Consider the following 14,678-nt stretch of genomic DNA (forward strand, 5'->3'; position numbering starts at 1 on the left):
CGGGGTCTGGGATCGAGTCCCACATGGGGCTGTCTGCAAGGAGCCTGCTTCTCCCTCTGCCTCTGTCTCTCTCTGTGTCTCTCATGAATAAATACATCTTTTTAAAAAATGTAGCACACAGTATACTCTTTTGACCTCTGCTTTTTTTCCACTTAACAATGTACCTTGGCATTCATTTCATAACAGTACACAGTACTCCTCTTCATTGTCTTTTATGGCTACATAGTACTTGATTATGTAGCTGTACTACCTTTAACTCAACAATTTTCTCATGTAGGTGGCATCTGGGTTGTGTTTTTAATATTTTGCTATTAAAGATGGTGCCACAATTAATAAACCTGTTGTTTCTTTCTTTCTTTTTTACAGGTGTATCCACAGGGTAACTTCCTATAAAACAGATTACTATATCTGGGGCGCCTGGCGGCTCAGTGGAGTGTGCGACTCTTAATCTCAGGGTTGTGAGTTTGAGGCCCACCCAGGGTATAGAGATGACTTACAAATAAAATCTTAAAAAAAACAACCCCCCCTCCCCAGATTATTGGATCAAGAGGTAAATCCATATTAATACATAATTTTGTTAAATATTACCAGATGTTCCTTCCATAGCATCTGTTCCATTTTTGTACCTTTGACAGCAATGAAAAAAGTGCCTATTCTCACAGCTTCATTAACAGGGTAGGTTTTCAAGCTTTTGAGTTTTTGTCAATCAGTGGTTGATACACAGTATCTCAGTGTATTTTCATTTGGGGTTTTAATTTGCATGAAATTGAGTATCTTTATATATGTTTGAAAAACTTTTGATGATTTTTAAAAAATGAACTAAAGTGATTTCTTTCAGGTTTTTCTATCAGGTTTTTGGCTTTGTTCTTCTAGATTTTTACAGTGCTCTCTGATACATTCTGGCTGTTGACTATAAATATCATCTAAACTGGTGACTCCTAAATCACATGCCCATGCTGAGCTCCAAATTCATATGTCCAACCACTTACTTGATATTTCACTTAAAAAAAAAAACCAATAGGGGATCCCTGGGTGGCGCAGCAGTTTGGCGCCTGCCTTTGACCCAGGGCGTGATCCTGGAGACCCGGGATCGAATCCCACGTCGGGCTCCCGGTGCATGGAGCCTGCTTCTCCCTCTGCCTGTGTCTCTGCCTCTCTCTCTCTCTGTGTGACTATCATAAATAAATAAAAATTAAAAAAAAACCAATAGTCAGTCTTGTCTATCATGGGAAAAACAGAATTCTTTATTTTCCCCCTTGAGTACTTCATCTCAATGAATTATATCCAAACACCTGACTGTTTTTCTGTATCTCCTCTGACAAAGCTCTAGACCAATTCACCACCATTTATCTCCCTGAAGATGGCAGCACCTCCCAATTGGCCTCGGCCTCCCGTCTTCTGCCTTTACCTCTTCCCTTCTCCCTAACCCATTTTCAAAATAGTGACCAGGATGATCTCTTTAAAAGTGTAAATAAGATCCTTCCCACAGCAGGGGGAATCAAAGAGAACATATAATTGAGCTCCTTGGTGTGGCTTCCGTGTCTCAGGGGGGTTGAGGCTTGTCAACCTCTCCAGTTCTTTCCCTACCCGGCTGGTCCTTGTGGCTTTCTTTGGTCTCTTGAACATGCCAGGCTTATTACACTCTTGGGATTTTTACACATTTCTCCTTTCTTTGCATGACTATCCTTCCCCTCCGTATCTTCCCACTTGGGTCTCTGCCAAAGTCGCCCCATCCTCTACTGCTCTAGTTGATTTTATTCAAGGCCTCTCCCCAAACCAGTTGCTGTTCTGGACATCTCTGTTATATGAACGAATTCACCCCTCTTTGTTTAAAAAACCATTTGAGGGTTTTTTTAAAAATCATTTTGCAACAGGGATCCCTGGGTGGCGCAGTGGTTTAGCGCCTGCCTTTGGCCCAGGGCGCGATCCTGGAGACCCGGGATCGAATCCCACGTCGGGCTCCCGGTGCATGGAGCCTGCTTCTCCCTCTGCCTATGTCTCTGCCTCTCTCTCTCTCTCTCTCTCTCTCTCTCTCTCTCTCTCTGTGTGTGACTATCATAAATAAATAAAAAAAAAATTAAAAAAATTATTTTGCAACAAAAATAATTCTAGGTAATGTATATAGGAATTTATCATCCATAAAATAGTATATTTATAAAAATTATCAACCATAAAAATGGAGGAATCATGATTTGGGAACAATTACCTATCTATCTGAAAAAATAAATAAATTCAAATCCCTCCCTCATACCATACAAAAAAAGTGACTTCTACTAGATTAACAAGCAAACCATGAGAAATCAAAAATGTAAAAATATTGGGAGAATTTTGGAAAAACTGTTAAGAATGCATTAGTGAATTTGGGGGTGACAAAGGCCTTTCTTGGAGAAGATAAAAAAATGCAGAAGCTGTAAAAAGACAGATGATTAAAACTTAAAACACTTGTGAATAAATAGTACTTTATTATTCAAATTAAAAGACAAATAATAAACTGGGAGAAAAGACACTGTATCTAACACACAAAAGATTAATATCCAGAATATGAAAAAAAATATCCAGAATATGTTCAGAATTCCTCCAAATCAGTAAAAAAAGGTGAACAGCCAATGACAAATGGGCAAAGGATATATAAAATTCACAGTAGATGAATACAAACAGCCAACAAGAATATGAAAATATCCCTAACCTCACTGACATTCAGGGAAATGGCTTATTATAACCACATTATTATATAATCTTTTGCCCATAAGATTGGCAGATAATGAAGATTTACGGAAGCCAGCATTGGCAAGGATATGCAGAAATGACTACATTCACACACTTTCGGTAGGAAAGTACAATGGCATGATACTTTTTGAGGGTAATTTGTCAGTATCTGTTATGACGAAAGGGGTTCATCATGACTTTTGATCTGGTAATTCCAGGTAGGTAGGTAAGTCTCCTTATGTGAGTGAGGAAAATCACTCACATAAATGCCTAAATAGGCACACATGTGCCTTGCAGCAATGTTTGTACATAATGAAAAAATTCTGATTAACCAAACTGGAAAATTATGTGAGAGTTAAAAAGAGTAAGGAGAGAGGCAAGTTCAGAATCATATGTACAATGTGATCTCATCTATGGGAATAACATGAAACAGAGGCATGTTTCTGCATATCCATAAATGCGCAGAAAAATGTCCAAAAGGATTCATAGAAAGCTCATAATAGTAGTTTGCCTCAGGGAGGAGTGTGGGATTGTGCCCATGATGCAGGGAGTAGAGATTGAGGGGGTGCTTTTGCTTTATCTGTATTTTTAAAAATGTATGATTAGAATTTTACTGGAGTAATTTGGAAAAAAAGACAAGAAATGAAAGGTAAAGTAACTTTTGGAGGTATTGCTAACAATTCTAGAAATGAATGTAGTTGATAATGGCATAGCGGTGTGGGGTATTTGCTGATACCTGACAGACATAGTTAGCCATCGCCAAAAAGGCATACAGCAAAAAGGCATACGCTTTGTAGTCACAGACTCCAGATTTGAATACTGGTTCTCCCAGTCACTGTGTGATTTGGGCAAATCACTTAACTTCTCTGAGCTCTGGGATAGCAAATGGAATCTACAGCAGAGGGCTTTTAGGAGGATTGAAGAGATAACATATCTCTAGGTAAAAAAAAACAAAACAAAAAACTTTAGTACATAGTAGGTGCTCAGCTAAGGGGTGGGTATTATTAGTAGCAATGATTAAAATGATAGCTTGTAACCCAGTGAGAAGTTAGAAGCAAATGAATGGCGACCAAACCGAATCAAATCCCACGGGTTTAATTTGCAGGTTGTACATCTTCTCACCACCAGAGATTCTTTATGATTTGCTCCATATATTCCTAGTGTTATTCATTTGTTTATTCATTCATTCATTGACTCATTTAATAAGTATTTACTAAGCGCTTCTTACACTGGGGACTAGACATATAATGTTAACACGTTTGTGTCCCCAGGCACCCCGGGGGCTCAGTGGTTCAGTGTCCAACTCTTGATCTCAGCTCAGATCTTGATCTCAAGCCCTGCATTGGGCTCCATGCTGGGTGTGGAGGCTACTTAATGCAACAACAACAACAACAAACAAACCTGTCCCTATTTTCTGGGAGTTGACATCTTCTCCCAATGGGAGAAAGAGACATATGGCTAGTTGCCAACATGACATGGGAGTTACCCACATGGACATTGGACTTAGACAAACTAGTTCTCTTTTCCAGATTTATCGCTTACTAGCTCAGTTGACCTTGGATTGGTTATTTAACCTCTTTGGTTCAGTCATCTATAAAATGAGTTGTCAACATTTCCCACCTCCACTCCCCACCATAAGGTTCTTAAGTAGATTAGATGCAGGGTGCTTGGGTGTCTCAGTGGTTGAGCGTCTGCTTTTGGCTCAGGGCATGACCCTGGGGTCCTGGGATCGGGTCCCGCATCAGGCTCCCCACAGGGAGCCCGCTTCTCCTTCTGCCTGTGTCTCTGCCTCTTTCTCTGTGTCTCTCATGAATAAATAAATAAAATCTTAAAAAAAAGATTAAATGTGTAACTACAAGGGTAAAGTGATTTGCCCAGTGCTTGCCACATGGTATGCCCTAGTGGATGCTGGCCACTTTTATCTCCAGGCGGTTATGCTTCTGTCTGGTTGATGTCATAAAAGGGGAATTCAGAGAGAAAGGAGCACCCATCAGATATAAAGACACATGTCTATCTGGCAAACCACATATATTAAGTAATAATGGATCCCTCTATGTTATTAATCAACAGCTAACATAAAACTGGCATAAGAAGTTCTAATCAGCATGAGATAAGTAAGCAATGTGGTATAATTTCTGTCCAGAGCAAAGAAACTTGACATTTTAGCCTTGGGAACCTTACTTAGGGTAAATGGGATGGTTCTGTTTAGCTTTGAAAATATTGGAAACTTCTGCCCTGGATTTCTAGGAATATCTTCACAGACTGCCTTCTTCTAAGGTCCGGGGATCCCTCATCACCAAGATGGAAACTAATAATCCAGGGAAAAGGAAGGAAATGAAAGGAGAGAAGGAGAAATGGAAGCAGACATTTATAGACAAACTACCATGTGTTAGGTGCGTTATCTCCTAAGCTGTCCCAATGCGTGTTGAGGCTGGCCTATTATCCCCATTTTAGCTAAATAAACAGGGGTTCAGAGAGGTCAAAGAGTGCTCATCGGCGCCAGGACTCCAGGTCTTCTGGTTCCGAGCCTGGAGTTCTTCTCTGGACAGCAACCTGCATCTCACAGGAGATGTGAGGGAAGTCATCCCTGTCCGTATACTTCTCACTTGGGAGAGGGATGGGGCAAGAAGATTGGAACAAGGATTACAGATCACCACCTTCCAACTCCAGGTCCCAAAAGGGGATGGTAGCTGCTTGAGGGATAATCAGAGAGAGAGAGATTTAGAGAGAGAGAGAGAGAGAGAGAGAGACCAGGCTGGGGGATTATGGCTGAGGACATAAAGGTATCTGTCCCTGGTTGGCTCTTCCTGGGAACTCTTAGGAAGGCAACGCCCAGGTGGAGACCTTCCAAGTCTCCAGATGCCTGGATACAGACATTGCTCCTGGGGGAGAGTCCCCTTGATTCCCGTCCCTCCTTCATAACCTTGACCAAGGCTAGAGAAGTATGGTGCTTTGACCTTACTCCCTGGTCCCTTCCTGTCCTTGAGAATCTGGGTCGCAGAGAGAGAGAGGGAGAGGGAGAAAACACTACTGAGTGCTGTTAGCTGAATCCCAGGTTGGGAACCCGGTCTGATAGCCATCTGCATAGGATAGAATTTTGAAATGGAATGCATCCGGGAAGATGTGGTTGATCTCCTCTGTGCCTGTTGTCTACCTTTTGAGTTGAGAGGCGTAGAATGATGTAACATGCGGGACAGCACCTAGTAAAGTTCAAAAGGCGGCAGGTGTGTTATTGTCCTTGTTACTGTAGCATCTTGAGGCCAAAGAGTATTGCAGAGATGGTCTCATCTAATACCCCAGATGCAGCGGGAGGCCTTGGCCAGCACCTCTGACCAACTGCCAACCAGCTCCACCTGCCCCCTTGGAGCGACAAGGAGCTCACTCCTCCAAAAGTAGCCCCAGTTAGCTCTCACTGAGAAAAAGTTCCTTGGCTTGAGTTGAGGTCTGTCTCGCCGTACTCCCTGGGCAGATGCCACATTTGTACCCACTGTCCTCCTGGATTTAAGGACAAAGTCAGGTCTCAGGTCATCTTTGCCTGCTGTGCACCCACCCCCCCTGCCAGAGTACCTTTCCTCAATATCTTTGTGTACTTTGCACAGAATACTTTGCAGATTCTTCATTCCCCAGAGCTCCACCCACTCCAGCTGGTCACTATCCCCCTGCAAATAATGGTGCTCAGAGCAAACACAGCCAACACTGCCAATGTGACCCGAGCAGAGCAAAGTGCGACACAGGCATCACCTCCTATAATCTATACCCTGTGACTATTAATGCTGCACAAAAACAAGTGCTTTCTGGCAGTGGCATCACATTTGTTCATGTCAAGCTTGCATTTTAAGCAAATATCCTGCACTCTTTCTTACCTAAACTATATCCACGTCCCATATTTATAATCAGTTTAAATGACCCCTCAAAATGCTCTTCTTAATTTTATGACCCTCCCTCCCTGGTTCAGGGATTACTGTTATGACCTCTCTTTTTTTTTTTTTTTTGTTATGACCTCTCTGATACTCATTCTCTTCCCGTCTTTAGATTCCTGTCCATCAGGTTTAGTTTTGCCTGTTTGGGAACTTGCTATAAATGGAATCATGCCATATGTATTACTTTACAATTAGCTTCTTTTCCCCGAAACTATGTTTGTGAGATCCATCTACGTTGAATATGCAGGAGTAGTTTTTCATATTATTTCTATAGAGTATTCCATTGTATGAATGAATACATTACAGTTGATTTATTCTACTGTTGGTGAACATTCGGGTTATTTGTTTATTGTATAAACTGTGCCATCTCAGATATTCTTGTATGTGTCTCTGGGAGACATGTGCAATATAATTGATAAGTGGTTACTTTATGCATTTGAATCTTGTCTCTCAGTTTTTTAAAAAAGATTTTATTTATTCCTGAGAGACACAGAGAGAGAGAGGCGGAGACACAGGCAGAGGGAGAAGCAGGCTCCTTGTAGGGAGCCCAATGCGGGACTTGATCCCAGGACCCCGGGGTCATGCCCTGAACCAAAGGTCAGCCACTGAGCCTCCCAGGCGCCCCTTGTCTTTCAATTTCTTTCAGAATGAAGGAATCCTGGCTTTTACATCTCATAAAGGCTTTGAGTGCACACTAGTTTTCTCTAGAATATATACTTTGGGGTAGAATTGCTGAGCCTTAGGATTTACATAAAACTAGGAAAATGTACACAATGCTTGCATGCTCCTTATTTGATTTAGAAATTGCTTTTCTAATTTTTTTTAATTTTATATATTTATGATATATATATATATATATATATATAGAGAGAGAGAGAGAGAGAGAGAGAGGCAGAGACACAGGCAGAGGGAGAAGCAGGCTCCATGCACCGGGAGCCTGATGTGGGATTCGATCCCGGGTCTCCAGGATCGCGCCCTGGGCCAAAGGCAGGCGCTAAACCGCTGCGCCACCCAGGGATCCCGAAATTGCTTTTTTAAAACACGTGTCTAGCATGGGGGCCGGATGTGCAAGCCAGCAGTCTGACCATTTCTGAGCGACCTTGATCTTGAGGACCTGCTTCAAGCCCCAAATTATCAATAGCAATAAACATGCTTCTTACTCATTGGAAGAGTCCCTTCTATAGAGGGCATCAGTATCTGCTATCTTTATGGCTCCTGCCTCATGTTAGTCATCACAAGATAGAAGATGCACTGGCTGCCCTATCCTGGACAAGAGACATCTGTGGGAGGGGGCAAGTAGGAAAAATGACCCTGCTTGCTTTCTCAAAGGTACACCAGACATCTGAGGATATTAACTGCCTAAAACAGTCAAGCCCTAACGTTAGCAGGATTTAGGGCAAAAGTACAAATAGATGCCACACATCTACCTAAATTATTGAAGATTATAAATCATTTCATCTAACAGTTAACCTTTATATGTTCCATTCTACCTTGACCAATGCACATCTTTGATGATGCAGAAGACCAGGCTCAGATTCAGAATTCCTGAACTCCTGAGATGTATGCACTTGACTGAGTGGTAAGGGGAGGTAAGGGGAGCCCTGGCCAGGCTGGACTGTTGGCCGGTGGCCTAATGGCTGGTTTCTGTGCACACGGCAACTCAAAGGTCCAAGTGATGTGACACCTCCCACAAACACAGTTGCGTCTTAGCCACTTTTAAGGGATGGCCCGATGGTGCCCTGCAGAGGATGATCTGGGGAAGAGGCAGGGCCTCCAGCCATGGTGTGTGCACGTGCATGAATCTGTGTGTGTGAGATTCTGGGGTCACAGTTTCCCAGAGCTTGGTCTTGAAGGAGGGGCACAGGTTCCAGGTGGGCGTGTTCCCTGCACTCTGTGGCCAGATGGGGCTAGACAGGAGCCGCTATAGAAAGTAGGTGCCTAGGGCAGGCTCTCTCGCCCAGGTAGAGGGGCAGCACTGTGCACCTGTCATCCCTCCACACCTCCCACGAGGAGTGCCGCGGGGACCGTGTTGGGCTGTATCCCCAGCATCTATCGCAGCCCCTGGCACCTGGAAGTCACACAGGGCATACAGGTGCTCCGTGTCCAGACCGCCAGAAGCGGCTCCGCTTGTACTTTCTCAGCCTCCATGCGGAGGAACCTGTGTGAGGTTCCAGGCGGTAAAGTGACTGGCGCAAGGTCACACGGCCAGAGGGGGTGGCGGCTGCACCTGCGCCCCCTTCACCCCCGGCCTCCTCGCCCGCCCCGCCCTCGGGTTTTACCGGGTTCTTCCTTTCGTGGGTACTGGGGCAGAGGACTCGGAGCGGCCCCCCGGGGCCCCGGCAGCCCCCGCACCCCCGCGCCCCCGCAGCCGGCCCTCCACTGCCCCCTCCGCCCCCCCCAGCGCCGCTCGCTCGGCCGCGCGAGGCCCCGCCCCCCTCGGGCGCCGTCACGTGCCGCCCGTCGCCCCGCGCCTGCGCACTGCTTATTTCCCGCTGTCAGGATGAGGAGGCGGAGGTCGGCGCTCGGGTCCGTCTCTGCCCGCGGCTGTGGCGGCGCCGGCGGCTCCAGCCATAGCGGTTCTTCCCTGGGCGGCGGCCGCGGCGGCTCGGTCGACGCCTCCTCCGCCAGCTGAGCCCGCGGGAGCCCGGGACGCCGGCCGCCCGCCCCGCTCCGCTCCGCGAGGCCGCCGCCCGGCCATGGCGCAGCCGGGCCCGGCTCCTCAGCCCGACGGTGAGGCGCCCACCAAGGCCGGCGCGGCGGGCGCGGCCTGCCCCGGGCGGGGGGCACGGGCGGCGGGCGGCGGGCGGCGGGGGCGAGGACGGGGGGCCTCCGTGGGGCGCGGCTGGGCGGTCGGGGAGGCGGCGGGGAGGGAGGGAGGGCCGGGCACGTGGGCCGTGCGGCGGGGAGGCTGCGGGCCTCGGGGGCCCTGCCCGGGCCCTGCCCGCCGCGAGCGCGGGGCACCCCGCGGGGCAGCAGGACCGGGTCGTGCTCGCGTGCGGCCCGGGCGGGGGCGGCGCGGGTGGGGGGGCCTGGAGGCCGCGGACCTCCCCCCCCCCGCACGGGCGGTGGGCAGCCCCTCCCGCACGCTCGCAGAGACAGGCTCCTGCAAGCCTTTGTACTTTGTGGGTGAACACGGTCCCCTGCGTGTGGTCAGGCGCGGCCTGTCGCCGTGGCGGGGGGGGGCGGGGGCCCCGGGGGAATAAGGACAATGCTGTGTGATGTGGAAGTCGAGGAAACGTGTCTTGTGTCGCACTTGCCTGGGTGGAAGGAAGGACAGCCGCATCCCAAGTCCTCCAAGTGGAGTGTCGGAGTCCTTGGTGACCTTCTGGGATGCGGACTGAGCTGCACACTCCAGAGATGGACCACCTGGTTCCAGGTTTTACCGGCTGGACTTGGTATTGGGGGGCGGAGGGAGGGCACAGTGTGCTGGTGCATCGGCTGCCTGCAGGGTGTCTGGGTGACAAAGTTCTTGCAGGTGCCCCCAGCCACTCTAGGCCTGAGTTGGGCACACAGTAGGTGCTTCCTATGTTTGGGCCTTAAAATTGCCTTTCATGAGAAACGTCGCCTGTGTCCTGGCCTTCTGGGAGCCTGAAACAATGTTATCAGATTCTAGGGCTAGCGGCTCTCCTGGAAGCAGGCTCCAGAGCCAGCGGGCGACCAGTTTTCGGTTTCCCGGGTTGGCCGCGGACAGATGGGGGAGTAGCCGTCCCTGGACGTGTGCGTCCGGGTGGGCTCCGGGAGTCCGGCTGCGTGCCGTCCGCACCTTTCGCACTGGGTGTCGGGGAACAACACTGCCTTGGCACAAACCCCTCTTTGTTGCTGCTGACAGAGGCAGAGCTCCGAGAGCCCCAAGGGCTGCCGGCCCCGAGCCTGAGTGGGAGGTGTGCTCAGCTGGCTGCGTGGACACACGTCTGGGGCGGCTCAGGTGACCCGGCAGCCTGGAACGAGAGCTCTCTCCCCCTGTGAGATGCGAAATAGTCCTCCTTGGAGATAGCCAGAAATGACTAAGCACTTGAAAGAGGATGGGAAAAATGAACTTTAGGAAATCTTGTGTTCTTTTGCTATTCTTAGTACAGGTTTGTTCCCTGTTTTCCAAATCCTGTGACTCTGGGATGGTGGGATTCAGTTTGCCTAGCTTGCAGTATTTATTTTCAATTATCGTAGTAAACGAGCAGCCGCAGCTACCGTGTACACGAGGAGAGTGCGGTAAATCCGACTGCTTTGTGTCAGCGCCTTCTTGGAAGTTTGCTGCGGGGAATTTAATTCTGCGCACTGGCCGAACTTAATATAGGCCGTTTCTTAACACCTTAGCCTCAGGCAGCTCCCATGTCCTTATCCGCAGAGCCTTAAACATCCGTGCAGAACTCTTTTGAGTCGTACTGACAGTTTTTCACTTTAATCCTGCATCCTGCTTTTCTCATTTTAGAAGCAGCTTGTCGTTTGTGTTGATAATTGTTTTCCTTTCTTGACATAGCTTTGTTTTCTGTGGAAATATGGTAGATTAAGAATTGATTTGTGTGTAAATTGATAGAATGAAATGTAATTTTCTTTTTGTTCTTTTTAATTTCTGCTTTTGTGAATTTATTTTAGTGTTGGACTTTTTTTGTTTTGTTTTGTTTTGCTAGTGCATCTTATTCATTTAGAATCAGGGTAATTTTAATAGCCGTAGAAATTTCATCTAATTATTCCATTTCACCTTGAGAATTCAAAGAGTATATAGAACGATTTTATTATTTTATTTTTTTATGATAGTCACACAGAGAGAGAGAGGCAGAGACACAGGCAGAGGGAGAAGCAGGCTCCATGCACCGGGAGCCCGACGTGGGATTCGATCCCGGGTCTCCAGGATTGCGCCCTGGGCCAGAGACAGGCGCTAAACCGCTGTGCCACCCAGGGATCCCTATAGAACGATTTTAAAATTTTAATATTTTAAAATCCTAGTGAAACTGTATCGTAGAAACATTTGCTGTGATTTTATTTTTTATTTAAAACACTGCCTTGTAAAGTTCCTCCGTTAAAAATGCATGTAGTAAGAAATATATCTTCCCTCTTCTCTTGGAGTTCACCACTAGTACCTTTTCTGTCCTTGACTTTTTTATTTTTTTTTAATTTTTTTTATTTATTCATGATAGAGAGAGAGAGAGAGAGAGGCACAGAGACATAGGCAGAGGGAGAAGCAGGCTCCATGCACCGGGAGCCCGACGTGGGATTCGATCCTGGGTCTTCAGGATCACGCCCTGGGCCAAAGGCAGGCGCCAAACCGCTGCGCCACCCAGGGATCCCGACTTTTTTCTTGTAGTTACATAGATGTGCTGACTATGGTTTCTGCAGATAGGTCTAGATAGGTCTATGACTTGTCTATTCCATTTAGTACACTTTGGCTGTAATTACTGCGCCTGTGAGTGGTCCTGTGGCCATGTCATGTGCTGTCAGTGCTGCACGCCTTGGCTCGGGATCCTCGGGTGGGTGCTACCGTTTCACTGATGAGGAAACTGAAGTGCAAACAAGGTAGACGTGTCTGTCGAGTTCCGTCTAGAGGAGGTGGGGGGGGGGGAGCCCAGGTTCACATCCAGCCCACCTCCTGTCAGGGCACTCTGGTATGTCAGAGATTACAGATGACTTTCCAGGTCAGTGTTAGAGATCTACTTCATTGCCTCACATGCATGTACTGCGCATGATTTATTTGCCTGTTTCCCGGGTGGTGGACAGCTGTTTTCATTATTGGACAAGTTTTTCATTATTGTCTAAGCAGTGCTGCACTAGATATCCTTGTATCTATTTTTCAGTTTTGCTGTTACTTTTTTAAGACTACTGACTCTAAAAGGACATGAGCTCTGAGTGGTTTAAATTTTAATAGTGATTGTTAGCTTACTCTCAGAAAAGGTATCGATTTACATACCTGCCAACAGTATGTGAGAGGGTGGGTTTCCTTTGCGCTCTTACCAGCCTGAATAGTGTCAGCTGTTTTAAATTTGTATCTTCTGATAGATTGAAATGATAAAATGATATTCTTCAGCTAGCAAATGTTTGTGTACCTAGTCTTTGCCAAGCCCTATGCTAGGCTCTAGGAAATCCATGATGAACTACTTGTCTGGCATAGCTGTAGGTATTTGGGATACATCAGTGGGCAACACAGATGATGAATAGTCCTCTTGTGTGGGAGAAACAGATACTAAGCAACAAATATAAGCAAGTAGTATAGATTGTCAGGTGACAGATGCTGTGGGGAAAAAAATATAGCAGGGTAAAAGGAAGGGGGATGGGCTGGTTATAAACAGGGTGGTCAGAGCCTTCTTGAGAAGATGACATGAAGGAGGTAGAGGTTTCAGCTATGAGGCTCTCTGAAGGAGGAGTATTCCAGACAGGGGTTGGGTCAGTTTTTGCAAATGCTTTAAAGAAAGGTGTGTCTGGCATGTTTGGGGAAGGGCATGGCGGTCAGTATGGCCAGAATGAAGTCGTGGGGGGGGGGGCGGGGGGGATAGGGGAGGGAGAGAAGAGCAATAGGATAAGAGGTGAGAGGTCATGGCTTGGGGCAGCCCTGGTGGCTCAGCAGTTTAGTGCTGCCTTCAGCCCAGGGCGTGATCATGGAGACCCGGGGTCGAGCCCCACGTCGAGCCCCACGTCGAGCCCCACGTCGAGCTCCCTACATGGAGCCTGCTTCTTCCTCTGCCTGTGTCTCTGCCTGTGTCTCTCTCTGTGTCTCTCAAGAATAAATAAATCAATCTTAAAAACAACAACAACAACAAAACAGGTCATGGTGTAGGGGCAAATGTACAGCCGATTGGCTTTCACAGTGAGAACCACTGAAAAAGTTTTGAGAAGAGTGATGTGATATGACTTATGTTTTACTGGATTAGAAAAAGTTTTTTTTTTTTAATATTTTATTTATTTATTAGAGGGAGAGGCCGAAGCAGATTCCCTAGTCAGGAGGGAGCCTGACTCTGACCCAGGACCTTGAGATGACCGGAGCCCAAGGCAGCCGCCTAACTGACTGAGCCACCCAGGCATCCCCATGACCTATGTTTTAAAAAAATCACGCTGTTAGATTGACAATAGCATAAATTAATCTAGGAAGAAGATGGTGAGGCTTGGACTAGGTGTATTGATGGAGGTTATATTTTGAAGGTATGGCCAATAGGATTTGGATTAGATATGGAAGGAGAGGGAGGAGTGAAGAAGGATCACTCAGAAGTTTTTGGCTTGAGCAGCTGAGAGGTATGCAGTGCTATGAGTGCATATAATTGAAGAATTTGACCCATTTGGGGAGTCCAGGAAAGGTTTCTGAGGCAGTGGTGCTGGAGCTGAGATCTGAAGGAGTCCCTGTTTTGGAAGAAGCAGGGTGGTGAGAGAACTGGAGAAAGGCCAGTGTGGGCTGGCCTGAGTGGGCTTTCGGCCTCTGAGCTGAAGGTGAAGCCACTGAAGGGGTTTAAGTAAGTAGGTGACACCATGGCTTTTAAGTTTGTCCTTCCCAGATAATGATTATATATACTTGGGTTTTCTTTTGTTGTGCAGAGAGCTTTAATTTTTATTAAGATCTGGCCATTTTTAAAAATTTATGGTTACCACTCTTGCTTAGGAAGACCTCCCCAGCTCCCATGTTTATTTAAGAAAAACCTAACACCTTCATTTTCAACACTTTCATGGTTTTGTTTTTTATATTTAGTACATTAAACCATGTAGAATTTATTTTCTAATCTTAACAAAGAATGTTCAGTATAAACCATTATTAACTGATCAGGAGATTACCTCAGAAAAAATGAAAATGCTAAAGAATACAGGAATAGCAGGTATAGGGGGCAGCCACTGCCTCTAGGGCTGAGGCAGAGTGCCGAGGGAAGAACTAAATCTTTAAGAGGCCACTCCCAGTACTAAGATCCAGACTCTGTGGGCCCTGGGGAGGCCACTTTCTGGCTTGGTGGGAGAAGCCACCTGCATCTGGAATTTATTTTTGACATGACATAGGGATCTGATTTTATTTTTCTTCCAAATGGATAGCCAATTGTTTTAACACCATTATTCAGTAATTCATATATTTGGTTCCTTTATAATAAC

General features: G+C 46.7%; 1 protein-coding gene across 2 annotated transcripts in view; it reads left to right on the forward strand.

Moving 5' to 3' along the window:
• The first annotated feature begins 9,125 nt into the window (after nucleotides 1-9,125).
• RABEP1 (rabaptin, RAB GTPase binding effector protein 1) overlaps nucleotides 9,126-14,678 on the forward strand; it is a 100,410-nt gene continuing 94,857 nt past the window's right edge. For both annotated transcript variants that reach the window (XM_055306082.1, XM_055306083.1), the window contains exon 1: nucleotides 9,126-9,356. In XM_055306082.1, coding sequence (XP_055162057.1) covers nucleotides 9,323-9,356 — 34 coding nt within the window. In that variant the 5' untranslated portion in view covers nucleotides 9,126-9,322. The remainder of the gene's footprint in view (nucleotides 9,357-14,678) is intronic.

The sequence above is a fragment of the Nyctereutes procyonoides genome, unplaced genomic scaffold (genome assembly GCF_905146905.1).
Source record: "Nyctereutes procyonoides isolate TBG_1078 unplaced genomic scaffold, NYPRO_anot_genome, whole genome shotgun sequence".
NCBI classification, from domain to species: Eukaryota; Metazoa; Chordata; class Mammalia; order Carnivora; family Canidae; genus Nyctereutes; species Nyctereutes procyonoides.